The sequence below is a fragment of the Leptopilina heterotoma genome, unplaced genomic scaffold, assembly GCF_015476425.1.
Source record: "Leptopilina heterotoma isolate Lh14 unplaced genomic scaffold, ASM1547642v1 Lhet_145, whole genome shotgun sequence".
Taxonomy (NCBI): Eukaryota; Metazoa; Arthropoda; class Insecta; order Hymenoptera; family Figitidae; genus Leptopilina; species Leptopilina heterotoma.
Window position 1 is genome coordinate 552,376 of NW_025110863.1, and position 22,373 is coordinate 574,748.

General features: G+C 29.0%; 1 protein-coding gene across 1 annotated transcript; it reads left to right on the top strand.

Annotated features, from left to right (window-relative positions):
• The first annotated feature begins 12,204 nt into the window (after window positions 1-12,204).
• LOC122498299 (piggyBac transposable element-derived protein 3-like) lies at window positions 12,205-13,890 on the top strand. Its single transcript, XM_043605982.1, has one exon. It carries the CDS (start codon window positions 12,205-12,207, stop codon window positions 13,888-13,890), a length of 1,686 nt encoding a protein of 561 aa, XP_043461917.1.
• The last annotated feature ends 8,483 nt before the right edge of the window (window positions 13,891-22,373 follow it).

Below are 22,373 nucleotides of genomic sequence, written 5' to 3' on the forward strand. Positions count from 1 at the left end.
AAAAAGAACAAACCTCTACAACAATTGGCAAAAAGAAGTGCTGAAATGCAGGCTTTTGAGGTTACAAATATTAATAAACCAGTAGTTATTTTAAAACAGTCTCATTACGATGGGCCTTTAATGAATGATACATCTTCCAGGACAAAGCAATATAAAATACTCAAATACCGATCTTTTTTTATTGACTGTGGTAGTTTAAGGGACAACTGTATTCTGTTAAAAGATAATACAGTTGCAACTGTAATCAATATCGTCGATTTAGGAGAAAATAACACTTATTTGATTGGGATCATATGCACTATTGTAGAATCATTGTATGACACTCCAATGGTTTCGCATCATTTAAATATTCATGTAGTTTCTGACGAAAGCAATGAACTTTTCCTATGGTCTTTGCAAGAATTAAAGGCAAAATTTTGGAAAATTCCTAGAAAGCAAAGTACCCTATCAGTAGTTTTACCCCTAATTCACACAACGGATTCCAACGACCACGAGTCGTGAATTTTTTTATTAAATAATGCAACTCGGTGTGTATTCTTGTGTCCTTAAATATCATAATAATTTATAAATTGTAAATGCAACAATATATGAAGAAAGTTTTGTTTATTTTGTTTTTTGCATATAGCAATAAATAAGCAGATGATTAATTTTTGTAATATTTAACAAACGATATTAGCTTTTAAAATATGTATATATAAAATTAAGTATAAGTTTCCCTTGAAAATCGAATTAATTATGGAACAATATAGGACTTAAGTATTAAATAGCATAATAAAAATGTCAATAAATACTTACCTTTTTATTATAGCAGAAATACAAGTCGATATCAGAGAAATCACTTACAAAAAAGGATAGCATCATCGCCAAAAGTGCATGTAATATGCATTTATTATTATTATTATTATAGAGAAGAAAAAGGGAAAATTTAAATTAAATGTTTTTTTTAATTTTCTGTTTAATGTTGTTTAATTATTATTAAATACGTTTTATAATTTGTGAACCTTTTAACTGAATAAAAGTATTTTTCTTTTTACAAAATTAATTGTTATGTAACATTTATTGCGATGTTTTAAAATTTTTTTTTAATATTTCCTGAACCAAAATGCAAAACATAGAATATCTATTACCATAGAATAGGTATCTAGCAAATATTAAAAAAATATTTCTGCAATATTTAAAAGTAATATTTTCGAATATTATAAGAAATATTTCTGCAATATTACAGATAAATATTTTTAAAAAGTTAAATACATATGGAAAGTTTCATTGCATTATTGTGTTGTTAACGCAAAACCCGTAGTTTTGATAAGTACAAACGATCCTACTTAAAAATAAAGGTCAAGCTTTACCAACTTGACCATAATCAGCCTACCATTCCTCCAAAATTATATAACCTAACCTATAAAATTGCCTTCTGCTCGGAATGTAACATAGATATAATTAAAATGAATTATTTAATGATTTTTTTTGCTTATTTGTTAATGTTACATTATTTTTACATGTAAAGTGAAATTCCTTCGAAGATGTGCATTCGTGTAATTAATTTTTATTTTTGAGATCGAAAATTAATTTTATAATTTAGAATAATTTACTACATATTTGTAAGTTTGTGTTAAAATTAAATTTTTGTTGATTCCTTCGTTTATTTTGTAATGTCGCTTATTTTACAATGTGGTGAGGGATTCCCTCTAAATGTGTGTAATAATGTAATCATTTCTAAGGTGTGTGACAGTGGGTTAAGACCCGAAAGTGTAATTTTGTTACCAAATAAAAACCGCATTGAATAAACTTAAATACAAATGGAGTTGTATATTGTTCATTATGTTTTATATTTCAAAAAGAGAATGCAACATTACATAACAATATTACCTTAAGGTGGACATAAACAATGTTACAGTAAAATTTCCGAGTAATATTTACTAAATATTATACTGCAATATTCGCAATATTTTGGTCTACTTCTTTAGTGAATATGTAAAAATATACAGTCGAACCTGGATAAGCGAGAGTTCAAGGGACCGGCAATTTTCTCTCGCTTATAGAGGTTTCTCGCTTATCCAGTTTCTTAACTACAGAAGTCTAAGTCACGAGACCAGCAAATAACTCTCGCTTATAGAGGTTTCTCGCTTATCCAGTTCTCTCTTATCCAGGTTCGACTGTATATGGACTTTTAAGAACCTTTAATATTTTCATAAAATTATTTTCTTATTTCATCTCTGTAAAAATTTCTAAATATGCACTATTTTTTATCTTTAATTAAAATTAATTTAAAACTTATAGTATTACATCTTCTTAGATGACCTTGATTTTAAATTTAAATTATAAAAAATACACCGATATGGGATTTTGTATCTATAGTGTTATAGAAATTTAATTTTTATTTAATTTTGGTAAAAATAAATTAAATAAGGTATATATGAGGCATTTTACGTGAAATGTCCTAAGTTGAAATTTCAACTTCTTGAAAAAAATTGAAACTCGAGGAATTTGTTGTTCTATCAAGTAGAAATGTGACCCAAAAAATATTTTTGATTTTTTCGAAAAATTGGAGGGGGTAGAGGGGAGTCAATTTGACCAATTTTGCCAACATCGGCTACTTTGTGAATTTTTTCTGAACATACTTGTAATGGGAAAAATTTTTTAGAATATGTTTCTGAAAGGTTTTTTCGTCCTCTTTCCAATGGTGTATTTTATTTTTTAATATTTTAAAAATTTACCCTAATTTTTGATAATTTATATTTAATTTTCAATTTCCCAAAAATCGGTCCGTTTTTTTTTTAAATAAATTATTGCAAACGAAAGCTGAGGTTTTTTCCTATAGGCATGTAAATTTTCAGAATGCCCTTTTTTTTTGTTTTTGAGTTATTGAATTTCAAAGAATAAATTGCGGCGCGCTGCGTCGCGGTTGCACTGAGCCGCGTGGCAACCCATGGCAACCGGCGTGAGACGAGGCGCCCGGGACGCTGCGCGCCGCAATTTATTCTTTGAAATTCAATAACTCAAAAACAAAAAAAAAGGGCATTCTGAAAATTTACATGCCGATAGGAAAAAACCTCAGCTTTCGTTTGCAATAATTTATTTAAAAAAAAAACGGACCGATTTTTGGGAAATTGAAAATTAAATATAAATTATCAAAAATTAGGGCAAATTTTTAAAATATTAAAAAATAAAATACACCATTGGAAAGAGGACGAAAAAACCTTTCAGAAACATATTCTAAAAAATTTTTCCCATTACAAGTATGTTCAGAAAAAATTCACAAAGTAGCCGATGTTGGCAAAATTGGTCAAATTGACCTCCCTCTACCCCCCAATTTTTCGAAAAAATCAAAAATATTTTTTGAGTCACATTTCTACTTGATAGAACAACAAATTCCTCGAGTTTCAATTTTTTTCAAGAAGTTGAAATTTCAACTTAGGACATTTCACGTAAAATGCCTCATATTTAAGTGCATGATATCAATTTTTTAAATTCATTTTAAGTTAAAAATTAAAGTAATTAATTATTTTCAGCTTCTTTTAAACATAATTAATAGGCATATTAATGTTAAAAGTTGAGAGATTTTATTATATGTACACAAAATATTTTAGATAAGATAATTGTACCTAAATGGCACAACATTTGACCGCAATGTCGAGGCAATATTACATCAACATTGCAATATGGTCAATATTACCATGCAATATTGACGCAATATTGTGGTTAAATGTTGTGCTATTTGGGTATATGCAGTAAAAAGCAATTAATCATTTAACTTTTATGTTGTGCTATTTGGGTATATTCAGTAAAAAGCAATTAATCATTTAACTTTCGCGTAAACATTTATTTCATCTTACTAATAATTAATCGAATAGCGATAAATATTTAAGTTTAAACTAATTAATCAAGATAAAAATTTTCTTTTGGACTAAAAATATAAGCTATTAGAAAAAAGAAAATATTAAAAATTGTGCATTAAAACTTAAGATTTATCAAGTATTTTGTGTAATAAGGAAAAAATAAAAACGGCAAATCATGCAATGTCGTGGAAGTATACACTTAATGCATTATAGATGATTGAAATTTATGTTATACATGCAAGGAAATTTCCTTTATAAATTACCAGCTGGTATATATATATGTGTGGAACCTCAAAACGCAATGATTTCATACCATTAGCAAAATTCAGTTTCAAACCAAATCTAATATCTTCTCATGTGATAAGAATGTAAAAAGCCATTTACAACAAAATAGGACCAAAAATTAAAACCCAAAAACTTCAAAAATAAACCTGGCTCAAAAACTTTTAAGAAAAAAAAAAATTCATAACTTTTTTGTTTTTTGTTGTACAAAAAAGTATCTTAAATAAAAAATGTTTGTTTTTGCTCAAAATTTAAGGCAAAAATTAGAAAAAAATATTTTTTTGAAAATTGTAAAAAATACAAAATTTTGAAAATTTAAAAGTTTTGTATTTTTGTAGTTTTTTGACAAAATGAGCTGTCCAACGAACTCAGGCTTCATTTTAATAGACTAAAAAAGCACCCCAAATTGCAAGTCGATTCATTAAAATTTATTCGAGTTATCGTCGAGACAAAATTTTCTACAGACAGACAGACAAACAGACAGACACTTCTTTAAAAACCATGTTTTTTGAATTAGGGGGTCATGAAACGTGAAGATTTATCAAAATTAGAAATTTCTTAAAATCGCACAAATCCAAGACTTTCTCATTTTTGATGAGAATGTAAAAAACAAATTTTAGGAAAAAATTTAAAAAAAGCAAAATTTTCGGATATTTTGAGATCTTTTTTGTTCCTAATTTTGTATATTTACCTAAATTTGGCATCTAAAAGAAAAAAATGAAGGTTTTGACATGTTTTTAATGTTTTTTAATGTTTCGGCTAATGCTTCACTCACTGTAAATCTCAATTTTTTGCACTTTTTTTGGAAAAAAAATTCATAACTTTTTTGTTATTTGTTGTACAAAAAAGTATCTAAAGGAAAAAATTTAGTTTTTGCTCAAAATTTAAGGCCAAAATTAGAAAAAAATATTTTTTTGAAAATTGTAAAAAATCCAAAATTTTTAAAATTACAAAATTTCAAAAAAATTCATAACTTTTTTGTTTTTTGTTATACAAAAAAGTATCTAAAAGAAAAAATGTTTGTTTTTGCTCAAAATTTAAGGCAAATTTTTAAGTCATTTTTTTGGAATTAGGGGGTCATGAAACGTCACGAAAAAATTAAAAAAAAAGCAAAATTTTCGGATATTTTGAGTTCTTTTTTGTTCCTAATTTTGTATATTTATTTAAATTTGTCATCTAAAAGAAAAAAATGAAAGTTTTGACATGTTTTTAATGTTTTTTAATGTTTCGGCTAATTCTTCACTCACTATAAATCTCAATTTTTTGCACTTTTTTTGAAAAAAAATTCATAACTTTCTTGTTTTTTGTTGTACAAAAAAGTATCTAAAGCAAAAAATTTTGTTTTTGTTTAAAATTTAAGGCCAAAATTAGAAAAAATATTTTTTTGAAAATTGTGAAAAATCCAAAATTTTGAAAATTTCAAAATTTCAAAAAAATTCATAACTTTTTTGTTTTTTGTTATACAAAAAAGTGTCTAAAGGAAAATTTGTTTGTTTTTGTACAAATTTTAAGGAAAAAATTGGAAAAAAAAGTTTTTTTGAAAATTCGAAAAAATACGAAATTTTGAAAATTTGAGATTTTTGTCGTTTTTTGACGAAATGAGCTGTCCAACGAACTCAGGCTTCATTTTAATGGACTAAAATAGCACCCCAAATTGCAAGTCGATTCTTTAAAATTTATTCGGGTTATCGTCGAGACAAAATTTTCTACAGACAGACAGACCGACACTTCTTTAAAAACCATTTTTTGGAATCAGGGGGTCATGAAACGTGAAGATTTATCAAAATTAGAAATTTCTCAAAATCGAAAAAATCCAAGACTTTCTCATTTTTGATGAGAATGTAAAAATATTAGGAAATACTTGAATATTTGCTGTTTTGCTCATGACTACATTACTAATTCTGCAATTAGTAATGTTAGTAGAAAGGACAATCTATTAAATTGAAAATCATTTTTTTAGGAAAACAAAAATTTCAAAAAAATTAAAATTATTTTTCTCATATTTTTTATAATTTTTTAAGAAGGTAATAAAAAATTTGAAATTCCGAGAAAAAGTTAGCCTAGTTTAAAAAAGAATGATCGAAAGTTGTTAATGTGTACCAAAGTTTTTATATCTCGTTCGCATTTATCAGGATAATTAAAGGAATTCGTGCTGATGAAGAGTATTCTCGCAATTTGTAAGTAATTTTCGAAAAAAATATTGAAAAAGAACGTTGAAAAGTTGAATTTTTGGCGTAAGTTTCGGACAATATGTCGGCGAGCACACAGACAAATGGATCTATGTGTCAGTGGTCAAGGAGGTGACTCCAATTCTCGGGAATAGCCGCGACTTGAACTAAGAAAACTACACCATCTCCACCACCGTAAGCGAGTTAAATAATAAACTCCACTTTGACTCTATTTTTCATTGTCAAATCATTAGTTAAAATGTTTGTAAATTATTTAACGAATAATATAACTAATAAATTAATAATTATCAAAGAACCAAGTTAAAATATTAATAAACAAATGCTTAGGATTTTTATTAAAAAATAAAATTTTCTCTCACCCCTTTAGTGCTAGGTCAAAATTATTTTTTCGAAAAAGATATTATTTTAGAATTAAATGTTTATTAATTCTTATATATTCTAGTGTAAATCAAAATACTATATTACAATTGAAGCGTTGGGTGCAAGAAGGGCGTTAGGCGGATAACGCCCGTTTTCAAATTATTGAATGAGAACGATTACAATATCCTCTGGTTTTTATTACCAAAAATTTATTTTGATATGAGACTTCTTGACGATGCTAGGAATAAAAATCTGCGCGAATGTTACATAATTTTGTAACTTTAAACGTTTTCCAATACAATTTGCATGTAAAAACAAGAGAAAATCGACAGTCCTTTACAGAAATTTGGTTAAAAAAAATTTCTATTTGAAATGTTCATTTTTTAATAATTAGAAATGATTTAAGGATTAATTATATGTTAAAAATAATGAAAATCACAAAATATAGCTCAAAATATTCAAAAGTTAAAGTTATCTCAAGTTTAAACTTTAAATTTTACTAACGCCTAAAACATTGTGTGGTTAAGCAAGTGGTTGGGTGCAAAAAGGGCGTATAAATTGGTTTTGAAAAACATTATTATTTAATAGTTAATTGCAACTTTCCCTTAATTTTACACTTTAATTTGATAGCTTAATAGTGGACTAATTAAATAAAAAATAGTTTATTTAATTTGCATGCACAGTTTTCGGGCTTTTAAAGTTTAAAAACTTTAACATGAAATATATCCGTTCGTCGTTTTTTGTTATACGCCCTTCTTGCACCCAACGCTTCAATTATATAAGGGAATGATACAAGATTAGATAAAATTAAGAATAGAACAGGTAAAATTAAATTTATTTTATAAAAGTATTCTTAGATTTTATTGTTTATAAATTTCGGTAATAAAAACAATATAAAACAAAATTTTTTTTATAAATTTGTTTGAGAAAAATAGTTTTTGCAATTAATAATGTAGTCATAAGCACAACAGCAAATATTAAAGTATTTTTAAATATTTTTCTATTTTGGAAATATTAAACTTAAAAAAAAATCTCAAAAATATACGACTTTCTTTTGTTAAATTAATTTCTTAATTGAATTTTATGAATTTATAAAGTTCAGGGAAGAAATATTTTATTTTACAATAAATTATTAGAGAAAATAAAAAGTTAAAAAAAATGAATATTAATTTAGAGATAGAAGTTTTTTTTTTTTAAAAAAAAGAATATTAAATTTGAATCGCTGAGTAAAAAACACCCTAGTTTAAAAAAAGAAAGATCAAAATCGGTCAATTTGTTCCAAAGTTACAGCAACTTTTGCGAATTTAAATGCCGACCGAATTCTATATTCTGACACGAGCGACTACAACGAGCCGCTGGGCTCCATCCCCCACTCCACGCGCTACATCAAGATAAATTCTTACCATGATTTTCATGTCCTCTTTTAATTATTAATAATGAATGGATAAATTTCACGATTTTTTATATTAAACTGCAGATTGTAATCTTCAAATCTGTAAGAAAAAAATTAAAAAATATTAATAAACAAATAATTGTCTGGATTTTTTTGAAAAAAAAATTATTTGTAATACCGTTCGAGCTAAATTAATCACTTTGGTCTTAAAAGTTGCAGGAAGATACCAGGAATAAAGTAGTTTTTATTCCGATTTTCTAAAATAAAATTTGACTGAGATATGCTTAATTGTTTATTGTGAAAAAATTGACCATTTTTAAAAATTTATTTTTTAGCAATAAAAGTTTTTTTTCATTCCGCAATACGTGTTATCAAAAATATAGACCCTTAAGAGTAAAATGCAACTTGAAAAACATTTTCTTAACGATTCACAAATTTGACAATCAATGCAAAAAAAAAGTTTGTTAATTAACAATCAGATTATGTAAAATCTATTAATCCGATTGGGTTAAAATTTTTTATGTTTATTAAGGGCCTCAAAAGCAATAATTTTACTAAGGGAAAGATTGATTTAGTAAGAATTAAATGAATTATAAAATATTTAAAAATCGTTTGACTTTTATGGTTTTAATTCTGTAACTCGTAAACAAATTGTTGAAAAATATCGTGTGACCTCTCATTTTTTAGATATTTTTAAGCTCTACAACTTTAAATAACAACTTTTTTCTCTAAAATTTCAATGGAAAGAATAATCCTTAAAAACAACTTCAAAAAAACTGATTTTGTCGTCTTAAAAGTTTTATAACAATAAACGCGCTTAGTGTAAGTTGGTGCAAACTGTTGGCCTTTGTTTCTATGCTACTAATCTATCAAAAAACGTTTTTGCCTATTGGGTTGCATTTATGTCACAAAATCGACCTTTTTTGACAGGGCGCCTGGACTAATCAGCGATCCCAGAAACCTTAGGGTACCAAGTTTCATAAAAATCCATTAAAAATTTTTTCAACACACTTTTGGCCCAAACAGTGGAAATCTCGTTGACAGCCAAGGGGTTAATTATTTCCTGCGTAAAATGTTAAGAAATGTAAAAAAAAATTTCTTGGTTAATGTTGAAAAAAAGTTACAATTAACAATAAAAAATTGTTCAAACATTTTTAAAATTTTATTAAATTAATACTGAATGTTTATATGTTAATTACACATTAAATTTTGAGTAAAAAACTCGAAGAAATATACTACAAATTGAATTTTTTCAATCATGTTCTTTTTCCAAAAGTTAATTAATTAGCGTATTGTTTATTTAATAAAAGTGTAATTATATAAAAAAATTTACTTCAGGAATACTAAAACATGATTTCTAATGTACTTAAAAAATTTTTAAATGTTAAAAACTTTATTTTATAGCAACATATCGATTTTTTCATACTTTGTTATAAACAAATAAATATAAATAAACAAAAATTAAAAAATCGGCCTGGAGGAATCGATAGAGAATTTAGTAACGAAGATTTAAAAAAAAAATTGCTTAATTTGAATGAAAATTGTGACCTCTAGACTGATTTTGACACAAAAAGTACATTTAGCCCTACTGTGGGGCGCCCTCAACGTCCACTCGTGTCACGAAAATTACCGTTAAGAAATGGCTGCCTTTATCCTCTTGTTGTTTAATATACTATTTTACAAAAAATGTAAAAAAAAAATTTTATAAAAGTATTTTGCAAAATAATTTTAAGTGTATAGAAATTTAAGTAGCGCGCTTAATTTATATGGGTGATTCTCCACAAAGTGGTAACTTTTAAATATGTTAAATTTTTTATGTAGATCTTTTCAATAAAGCTTGAGAATGATTATTTTATATATATTTGAACTTAATTCTTTCTTTAGTTTTATATACAAACAATTTAAAAATTTGTAATTTAAAGGTTAAATAATTTATTTGCAAAAGTTAATTTTCGACTGTTAATAATTATAAATAGTGCAGGCCTCGAACCGAGTACATAAATTAAGGAAAAGTACGTAATTTTGAATTTGGTACCTAAAAGTACGTAATTTTGACGAAAGGTCCGTAAAGTACGTAATTTTGACCATTTTGACTAAAAATCAAAATATGTATACAGATTGTGAATAAATATTTAGTGATGCCTTCTCTATTTTTATTCACATTCACTTTCCGATCAATCCGCTGACGGTGATCATTTTCAGAAACAGTGATTGGTCGAAAACGAAAGTCATAATTTGTTAATAAAGGGTTTATACCACTATGCATAGAATTGCGTTTTTAAATAGAGTAGTAGAGGCTTCGCCTCGGGCATCATTTCACGCGATGCAGGAATTTCGAACTTTTTGGCCGTGTAATGTATACTATTTTTCTTTATATCCGGCCGAAAGTACGCTTAATAATTTATTAATTACAAATCTTGCAATCGCGTTCGATTTGACAGCCGGCCATCTTTTACTTTTGCTCCCCGCTTCAGCGCCGCCATCGGCAACTCCTAAAGCTCTGGCTTTTTCTCTATCTCTCTCTAAAAGAAAGACGCCGTTATTGACTTTCGATGCCGGCCCCGACATTTGCTGCACGAGCGAAGCGAGTGCTGCTGGTCCGGGGGGGGCAGCATCGAAAAGACAAGCAAAATCTAAATATAACCCATTAACGCCCAGACGGACGAAAAATTTCAATTGACTTTGAGGACCTGGTTTATTACAACAATGGATACAAAAAAATTGACACATAATATTTTTAACGTAAAATTTACTCCTCTTTCAGATTCTGATGTTAAAATTTGTTTACAACAAATTGTTTAAAAGTTATAAACAATTTTTTCCAAAAAAACACGATTTTTGGAGATAAAAATTTCTTTTCAGACGTATTTTCACCGGAAAAATGCAAATGGATGCTCTCAAAAGATCAAAATATCGCGTCCATGGACCCTCAGCTACAAAACCCTGAAGATGCCAATTTTTTTTTTCAAAATGGCGGACGACAATATGGCGGCAAAAACTAAAAAAATGGCTCACATATGAAACATAGTGCTCTAACTCTTTTGAATCACCGAAATCGACTGAAACTCGATACTCGGGGGTTCTTGGGGTCGCTGATTACGAATATGATGTTATTTTTCCAAAATTCAAAATGGCGGATCCAATATGGCGGACAATTTTTTAAAAATGACTCTATATTGCTTGAAATTTGTTACTCGGGGGTTCTTGGGGTCGCTGATTACGAATATGATGTTCTTTTCCAAAATTCAAAATGGCGGATCCAATATGGCGGACAACTTTTTTAAAAATGACACTATATTGCTTGAAATTTGTTACTCGGGGGTTCTTGGGGTCGCTGATTACGAATATGATGTTATTTTTCCAAAATTCAAAATGGCGGATCCAATATGGCGGACAACTTTTTTAAAAATGACACTATATTGCTTGAAATTTGTTACTCGGGGGTTTTTGGGGTCGCTGATTACGAATATGATGTTATTTTTCCAAAATTCAAAATGGCGGATCCAATATGGAGGACAACTTTTTTAAAAATGATTCTATATTGCTTGAAATTTGTTACTTCGGGGTTTTTGGGATCACTGATTACAAATATGATCTTATTCTTCCAAGATTCAAAATGGCGGATTCAATATGGCGGACGAGATTGGTAAAAGTGACTTCATATTGCTTAAATTTTATGGTCCGTTTGCCGGCGAATAATTCGCCGTTGCCCGACTCTTACCGCGTGGAGGTGGACATAAAAGAGTCTTTTCTTTTTTTTTTTGTTTTTTTATTTCTTTTTTTGTTTTTTTATATACTTTTTTTTTATTTTTTTTATTTTTTTTGTTTATTTTATACTTTTATACTGTTATTTTTCCAAGAATTTTGTCAGTAGGTGCTTTTTAGGGTCGCTGATTACGAATTTTGTAGATAATAATATTGCTAATACAATTCGTAAATTATTTCAATCCTAATATAGTTGCAAGAAAGTTATAACATCAAAATATAATTCATTTTCTCATATATAATCTATATTACAAAAATATCAAAAGTTTTACCATTTTGTTATCTCAAATTTTATTACTATAGTACTGCTTATTGGTATTGCACCAGCATCGCTTGCATTACTAGTCATTTGTATTTTGCAAGGTAAATATTAAAAATGTCTACAAAGCGTAAGTCGAAGCGGCAAAAAGTTTTATCTGAGGCCGAATGTTTCGAAGTTGAGGAACATGATGAACATCTAGATGTGCTCATGCTACCAAACTCGAATGATTCTGGCGAATCTGATTGTGAATCTGATTCAGATGATAATTCTATAAATGAAGAGCTAGAAAATTTGTTTAGAAATGAGTGTGATGATTTACCGCAAAATTCATACCAGACAATACGAAAAAATTATACTCCAAATCAATCGAAGTTGGAGCCAGATCATATTTTTGAATGGGTTGACGGTGAAAAGAAGTATGATCCTCAATATAAAAATGAAACTTTTATATCTGACAGCGTTGCAAAAAAAATTCGGTCATCCTCGTCAACGGAACTATTCGAATATTTCTTTTCCATGGAGCTAAAAGAATTTATATTAGAAGCAACATGTAAGAATGATTGTCAAATTTCGATGACTGAATTAGACAAATTTCTTGGAATAATTATTTTGTCTATTTTTAACCAAAGGAAATCTCAAAGAGATTATTGGTCTCAGAATCATCTTCTGGCTTGTGATGCTGTAGCTAGAGCTATGAGTCGCAACAAGTTTGAAGATATCAAGTCCAAGCTGAAGCTATCTAAGCCTGGAGATGAAAATTCTGATGATAGAGCTTGGAGAGTAAGAGGTCCTTTGGAGATTTTCAAGAAAAATGTGAGGCAGTTTGGTTATTTTTCATCTGCTTTATCAGTTGACGAAATGATGGTAAAGTTTCGGGGAAGAACTATCTTGAAGCAGTTTATACGAAACAAGCCTGTCCGTTTCGGCATAAAAATGTGGGCTCTTTGCAGTTCCGAAGGGTTCTTATTCGATTGTGATATTTATTGTGGCAAGAATTCGAAAAGTTTTTTCTTCGGCAACGAAGAAAAACTGAATAAATGTGCCTTAGGTAGCTGCGTTGTCGTTGGTCTCCTCCAAAACCTTCTTTCTTCAGTTGTACCCAGAAATGTAGTGAAATATCACGTATATTTTGACAACTTTTTTACAAGTCCTGACTTACTGGTTCATCTGAAGAAAGTTGGTTTGCGGGCAACAGGAACAGTCAGAGCTAATCGAATTCAAGTAAAAAATCCGATTAGTGAAAAAGATCCAAGAGGCACATTTATCGCCAAGCATGACAAATGCAGTGGTGTCAATTATGTCACGGTGAAAGATTCAAAAGTAGTCTCTGTACTATCAACACTGGCAGGTGTTACACCAATGAGTTCAGTCAAGAGATATTCTTCGGAGGCAAAAAGCAAAGTGAATATAGCATTTCCTAATGCTTTTAAAACTTACAACAAGTTTATGGGCGGAGTAGACCTGCACGACGCACATTGTAGCAATTTAATGCCATGCATAAGGTCGAAGAAATGGACTTGGGTTGTACTCATGAGACTCGTTCAAGCATCAATCACGAATGCAACGGTATTGAGAAATTTAGTTGTTCTAGAAAAAAAAATTGGTACTAAAGACATGGCTATGCAGATTGCAGAGTCATACCTAAAAAAATCCGAATCTTTAAAAAACCACAAAGTTCGAAGAGTTGAACAAAAAAAAAACTGCGCTAATTTCTCCAAGTGCAGTTCTAGAACGCAACGAAAATGCGTTGAGTGTGACGCATATTTATGCGTTTCCTGCTTCCAGGATTCTCACTATTAAAAAGTATAAAATAAACAAAAAAAAACAAAAAAAAAAAATAAAAAACAAAAAAATATATAAAAAAACAAAAAAATAAATAAAAAAACAAAAAAATAAATAAAAAAACAAAAAAAAAAGAAAAGACTCTTTTATGTCCACCTCCACGCGGTAAGAGTCGGGCAACGGCGAATTATTCGCCGGCAAACGGACCATAAAATTTAAGCAATATGAAGTCACTTTTACAAAACTCGTCCGCCATATTGAATCCGCCATTTTGAATCTTGGAAGAATAACATCATATTCGTAATCAGCGACCCCAAAAACCCCGAAGTAACAAATTTCAAGCAATATAGAGTCATTTTTAAAAAATTGTCCGCCATATTGGATCCGCCATTTTGAATTTTGGAAAAATAACATCATATTCGTAATCAGCGACCCCAAGAACCCCCGAGTATCGAGTTTCAGTCGATTTCGGTGATTCAAAAAAGTTAGAGCACTATGTTTCATATGTGAGCCATTTTTTTAGTTTTTGCCGCCATATTGTCGTCCGCCATTTTGAAAAAAAAAATTGGCATCTTCAGGGTTTTGTAGCTGAGGGTCCATGGACGCGATATTTTGATCTTTTGAGAGCATCCATTTGCATTTTTCCGGTGAAAATACGTCTGAAAAGAAATTTTTATCTCCAAAAATCGTGTTTTTTTAGAAAAAATTGTTTATAACTTTTAAACAATTTGTTGTAAACAAATTTTAACATCAGAATCTGAAAGAGGAGTAAATTTTACGTTAAAAATATTATGTGTCAATTTTTTTGTATCCATTGTTGTAATAAACCAGGTCCTCAAAGTCAATTGAAATTTTTCGTCCGTCTGGGCGTTAATGGGATAACTACAATTTTAACAACTAAATAATTAATTGCAATAAATGCCAAAGGAATAAATGAATGTAATAAAAAACAACCTTCTAATATAAAATATCAGTTTTTGTCACAACTAAAAAAAAATTAATTAATTCATCAAAATTAATAAATGTCGGGAGCAGGTATCGAAAAACCATATGTAAATAGACAAATATATAGCTAACATTTTTTTTAAAGAAATAGTCAATTTTTAAAACCTTTTCTTTATTTCTTATACTATAAATAACAAATGTAATTAAGTTTTTTTATTTATTAATTGTATTAACTATTTTTCAAATCTGATAGAGTACAAAAATTATTTATAATTTTTTTATGAAATATACAATTTATGTATTTGATACATAAATTTTTGTTTACATCAAAATTGAGATCATATTGAATGTTCTCTACGATATTCAAAGATTCTAAAGTTTTACATTTTGATTCATTTTTTCTTAAAGTAAAGCACCAGAAAAAAAAACAATAAGCTTTTAGGTTAACTGTCAATCCCTATACGTCTGGATCACTCGCGCTTTAAATTCTCTGCCGGTAATGCAGAACAGCTAACAGCTTTTGCTCCCGCTGTATCAGAGGGCGAGCTTGTGCATCGACCAATGCACAAATCTTCGACTTTCTGCTGCGAAATCGAAGCAGAAAATACGTACTTTCGACCGAGGTATGAAGAAAAATTATTTTGTCTATAATTACTATATATATAGAATATTAAAAATTTCTAGATAGATTCGTGTAAACAGTTGAACTTGGCTTTACCATTATAGAAACAATAAAAACTCTAGTTTTCCAAGACAAATTTCCACACGGTGTAGTTTTAAGTCTAAAAATTATATTTCTTTTTGCAAATTTAACATAAATACAACTTGTTAAAAGTCAGTTTTTGGATTGTAAATTTTTTAGATTTATCTTTAACTATTGAAGAAAACAAAATTGTAACAAATTGGTATAAAAAACCTATTTATTCCGGTCGCTATATAAACTTTTAATCAAAACACTGTTTAAAATATAAAATCAGTGTCATTTACGCCATTGTTGACCGCGCAATAAAATTATAAAATTTAAAATTTCATTTAAAAAATTTAAACATTGTAAAAAATATATTAATAAATAATGGATATCCTAAATACTTAATAGATAAGAAAAATAATAAAAGATATAATAAAATCATAAACAATAACGTTAATAAATCAAATAGGGTCATTTGGGGTAAATGTAAACAGTAGATGTTTCAGCTAAATTTACAAATTTAAAAATAAGTACGACGTCAATATTTTTACCTCAGCTCACCTACAAGATGTTCTGAGTATTGCTAATATTTTATTTTGACAATTGGCAATGCCATAGTGTAAGTTATCTTTTAATGCAATAAAGATTGAAAATCAAAATTTTACTGTTTCAGTATTTTGTCTCGCATTTGCATAAAAATAAATTTAAAAATCAAACAAAAATAAGTAATTCTTCCTTATTAATGCCCTAACAAAAATTAACTTTAATTTTTGATTTTCGTAAACTTACTTAATAAATAATTAAGTGTTTACATTTACCCCGAGAATTCCAAAACTCGGGGTAAATGTAAACAGAACTTGAACTACATTTTAAAAGAAAATAATTGAATAAATTTGCTTCTACTTCACAATTTCATTAATTTGGCAATGTAAAATTATATAGAAAAGGAAATTAGGTCCTCTTTGAAAAAAAAATTTGATAAAAAAAAAAAATTTTTTTTTTGAAAATTTGATCAATTTTTAAAAATATTTTTAGGTTTATCCGTCATTTTGAAAATTTAAAATTTGACTTCAACCCCCCTATCCCCATGTTTTTGGGGTCGCTGAATCCGAATATGACCATGAAAAATTTTTTTCATCGGCCATTTTCCCGCTACCACCCCCTTACACCTGCTCCCGGGGGTTGAAATTTCAGTTTAAAAAAAAGTGGAGTAGGGTGTCTATTCCTGTGTTTTTTGGGTCGCTAAAACCAAAAAAGACTACCAAAAACAAATTCTTCCCTCCCTTAACCCCCTACAACCCCCTTAACATCCGAAAGGTGGGGGGTCGAAATTCGAATTTCACGAAAAGTCGATTACGGTGTCTAAACCTACGTTTTTTGGGTCGCTGAAACCAAAAAAGACTACCAAACTCAAATCCTTTCCTCCCCCGACCCCCTACAACCCCCTGCAATAATTTTTTTCAAATAAAACAAACCTATTTTTGGGAAATTGAAAATTAAATATTAATTATCAAAAATTATTGCAGGGGGTTGTAGGGGGTCGAGGGTGGAAAGGCCTTGATTTTGGTAGTCTTTTTTGGTTTCAGCGACCCAAAAAACGTAGGTCTAGACACCGTAATCGACTTTTCGTGAAAATTCGAATTTCGACCCCCCACCTTTCGGATGTTAAGGGGGTTGTAGGGGGTTAAGGGAGGGAAGAATTTGTTTTTGGTAGTCTTTTTTGGTTTTAGCGACCCAAAAAACATAGGAATAGACACCCTACTCCACTTTTTTTTAAACTGAAATATCAACCCCCGGGAGCAGGTGTAAGGGGGTGTTAGCGGGAAAATGGCCGATGAAAAAAATTTTTCATGGTCATATTCGGTTTCAGCGACCCCAAAAACATGGGGATAGGGGGGTGTGACCTCTGGGTTTTGACTTTTTTATTTTTTTGTGTGCCTGTGTTATCAGTCAACTGGTTGATTTACTATACATCTACGAAGAATTTTTTATCAGTTTTTCCATCCCTTAAAACAGTAGTATACTTGAAATAACTTGTTTCTTAAACCTCGCTTAACTACAGTGGTGTTTACATTTACCCCGAATTTGAGGAAAATTTCAAAATCTCGGGGTAAATGTAAACAGTCAGTTTTAGACGATTCAGGTGCATAAGGTACAAAGAAATATTGATTTCTTTGTACCTCATAAAATTTTTCTAGGGAACACTAGCAACAAGTTCATGCAAAAGAAATCCGCCCGTTTTACCTTTTAACAAAAAAAACTAATATTTTTGGTGAAACATAGATATTCCGTTTACATTTACCCCAATTGACCCTAAACAAATTAATGAAATAAATAACAAAACAATAATATCTTTACCATATATGGAACAATTAGAAAACATCTTTTATAATATTTTTAAAAAATTTAATATTTCAATTGTCTTTTCCATGGACAATACTTTACAAAAACAATTTTCAATATCGGTTAAAGAAAATCAAATAAATACTATCTATCAGGTTCCATGTTTTCATTGTAATAGTGTTTACATTGGAGAATCTCGTAGATATTTGAAAAGAAGAATGTACGAACATGCCCGATCGACGAGAGCAAAAAATGACACAGGCAATACAGCCTTATCTTTACATGCAAAGGACTTAAAACACAATTTTGATTTTAACAAAGTTAAAGTTTTAGAAACGAAACAAAATGAAAATAAAAGACGTTTAATAGAGTTAATTTATATCATAAAAAATAAAAATTCAATAAATTTTAAAAGTGATATTCAAAATATAAGTAAAATTTATCAAGGTTTTCTTAATAATTGAACTTAAAATTAATTAATTATAAATTAAATTCAAATTCAGCAAAACTTGAATTTTATTTGATTATAACCTCCAAGGCATCTATGAACCGGGCTTCACTATAAGATAACTGGGAATCTCTCATAATTTCATAATCTATGGTAATTATCTGCTAACTTCACTCTGAGAGACTTTATCAAAAAAACGGTTATGATTTTAATCATAATTTTTTACTAATTTTATTTATTTAAATATGTAGTGGTGGTGGTGAGGAGTTGTTTCTCAACTCCTAAAATAAATTAAACATGCTTTACCACGTATGTATTCTCACGTTTCTGTTATGAAAAGAAAATTTCTTTCAATGATTGTAATTTATAATTTTTGTGATTAATAACATATAATTTTTATAATTGAATGTAATTTTTTAGAATGTTTTCTCTTAAAAAGGATGGTAGCTACCATCAAAACGTCGAGACAATTATATTAATAATAAATATGTTGACTAACTAAAAATTGTCTTTAAAATTTTTTAATGGAAAATTTGGATTCTTTGGCCTAAACCTCAAAACACAAATTATAAAACACAAAAAATAATACTTATTAACTTAATAAAATTAATGGAAAATAAAATCGAACTAAAAAAGGGACCAAAATTAATGAAAATCAATGAAATTGTTGTAATGGGCCATGTAAATACCAGGGCCCCATGTACATATATTTCGCCGCTGGATACCCACGTGATTTGGTAGTGACCATGTGCTGAGTTTTGGAGCAGGCCCACGCGGATCGAGTCAGAACCGACCGGTAAGCCCGGAAAGCCGGTCGTATTAATATACTTATATTTTGTGTTTTTATGTACAATTAAATTAATTAGTATTCTCTTTTTAAATAGACTTGTACAATCCTCCTGCAATCTTCCATGGTGGAACTTTTGGGTCGAGTGCCTAATATTTGGTGAACGCGGGGACGCCCGTCGAATAAATATAACAAAGAGGTGATTCTACGAGAAAATTCTGTTCAGAGGATTGCTGACAACAAATTAAATTTGCAAGGAAATTCATCTCGTAGGATTCTTGACGAAAGCCAAACCGATAAGAAAATCCAACTCGCAGAATTGGAAAATATCGGCAAATGGTCGTGAGTCGAATTAATTTATTTAATATTCTAAAATTGTTTATGTGTAATTTATAGTGTATTTTTGTGATTGAATGTGTGTATGATGCGAATTGTATAGTATTATTGAATTGTAATATTGATTTTCTTATATGCATATGATCCGCGTGATATATACATATAAATATTTTTACACAGATTTGTTAATGGAAATTAGAAAACGACACACATAATAATAATTCAATTGCAAAAATTAAATTCCTATTTACAGCCTAAAAAGTAATCTTGATTTGATGCGGATTCCTCTAAATTAAATGCTTATTTTCCTCTTATACGTGGTATGAAAAGTAATATACTTCGCTTTAGAGGATTTTCCTCTCCAATATATTTGCTAATTTCACAGCCACACAAAAAAAATAAAGTGTCTTGATCTGGGGTCGAGACATATGCATTCTGATGTATTCCGATGCGCTGACTCCGAATACGCAATCAGAATTTGGCCAATGGGTCCTGGTTTCGCCCTAAACTCAAAAAATACCATATTGATAATTTTCTAAGATCCCTTAATTTAAATGAACTATTGATTGAATCCATTTCAAATCAGGCAAGCCGACTAACTTCAAGTCGTAAAATTACCTGTCGATGAAATATGCTATTTTATATGAAAAATAAAGAGACACGTATTTTTTTATTTTTCGTAAAAACGTTTTTTAACGAAGTTAACCGCATTTGAATTTTGAGCGGCAAAACCCTAAAAAACAGTGAAAAAATGGTTTTACTTATAATTTTTTTTCTACTGAGTTTAAACAAATTTTTCTTCTTGATTCTTATTGGGGATCTTATTTTCTTCAAAACCCCGTTTAAAATTTAGAAAAAGCTTCAAAATTAAAAAAATGGCGGCACATTTTCCAAAAAAAATAAACTTAATTTTCTCGAAAACACCACCTTTTTTTGGGCTCAAATTTTTACAGTGACTTCGTATCAATATAAAGAAGAAATTACATGAGTTTCAAGTGGGCTAAACCATATTTGTAGTTAGGAGAATTTTTTTTCGAAAAATTTTTTTTAAAGTTGAAAATTATTGAAGAGTACGTTTAAAACGAAGAGCAATAACAAATGAAGGTTTGTTGAGTATATATAGTAACTTTTTTCATAACCAAAATTGTTGGTTATCTTTACTCAAGTGACAGATATTTTGACACACTGAGGAAATTGACGTAAGTATTATTTATTTCTAATTATATATTAATCTTATTATTCTGATAATTATAGAAATAGAAAACTGACGTTAATTATTTTCTAGAATTAATTGTGCTGAATTGCTATCATAACTTACAATGGGAAAAAGAAGAAATGAATGCTTTTCTACAAGTCGTAAAGTTTGTCCTGATTTCGAAAATGTACATAAGAAAAAAATATTCAACATTAGCAACAACAAATTTACTCAGTTAGAAGATTTGTTTCGTTTATTACAACCTTTATTTCCTGAAAGAAATATTAATTTCGATGATTTGGTGTGTAAAAATTGCTATTTGCGTTTTACTTCAAAACTTATGGTGCGTTCGGATGTGAGTATCTGTGAACCTATCGACGAAGAATTCAGCGATTGTAATTCCATATTCCTTGAACCTGAAATACATGAAAATGATGATTTATTTGAACCTGACTTAGAAACACAAATGGACAAAATTAACGAAAATTCTTTGATGTTGAATTTAGACGTTTCACCTTTACGAATATTAAATTCCGAAATGCCAGAAGAGAATGTGAAAAAATATGTTTGCCAAAAAAGAAAGAAACTTGTAGATTCATTTTCGGAATCAACAACAAATAAATTGTCTAAAATTTATAATGTATCATTGCCCAAAGAAAATGAATGTGACATGTGTGAACAATAGATACAAAATATGAAATTATCATTACAAAATTGTACAACAATTTCCGAAAAGGTCCGTATTCTGACAATTTTACCTGCAAATCTTTCAAAAAGTACGTTACTTTCAAAGCTACCGGGTATAACTAAACATATGATTGATCAATCAAGAAAATTCCAACGAAACAATGAATTTTTTATTCCTCCTGATCCTTATTGTGGCCATCCTGTGAGAAATGAACATATTGAAATAGCTCGAGAGTACTTCCTCAATGACAATTTAGATTGTTCAAGAGAGAGTCCTAATAAAAGTGATGTTATAAGCGTTGAAATTGATGGTGAAAAATCGAAAAAGATGAAACGCTTTTTGACTAAAAGTATTGAGAAAATTTTTAAAGTTTTTCGTGAGAACAATCCGGATATAAGCATTGGAAGATCAAAATTTTACTCATTACGACCAAAGTGGGTAATAATTAAGCCGCAAAAAGAAGTATGCGTGTGCATATACTGTGCAAATTTTGAACTTCTTCTAATAGCATTAAAAAGCTTTAAAAAAGAACGATCCTTGAATACTAAAGAACTTCAAAAAGTTCTATTCTCTGCAATATTGTGTGTTTCTTCAACTGATAAATGCATTTTTCAAGAATGTTATTTATGTCCTGGTACAGAAGGAATTACAAATCAATTATTGAACATTTCTGAAGAAACAGCTACTAGTGAAGTATCTTTTGCCCTTTGGAATAAAGCTGAATTAGAAAAACGAACAACTAGTTTTAACGCATATTTAAATGAGTTGAGAGATTGCACGCTTAAATTAAGTGTTTATAAATTCATCAAGGATATTCAGAGGGAAGAAATAGCAAAAGTTAAAGATGAAGCTAAATTAAATTCAGAAAAACTGGTTTTGCACGGCGACTTTGGAGAAAATTGGAACATAATAAATAAAAATGAAGTTCAAAGCGCGTATTGGAAAACACAACAGGTTTCAATTTTTACAGCAGTATGTTATAACAACAAAAAAACGCAAAGTTTTGCTATTGCTAGTGATGATACAAAACATGTTTCTGCTCATGCGTTATTGGCTATGAATCGCATAATT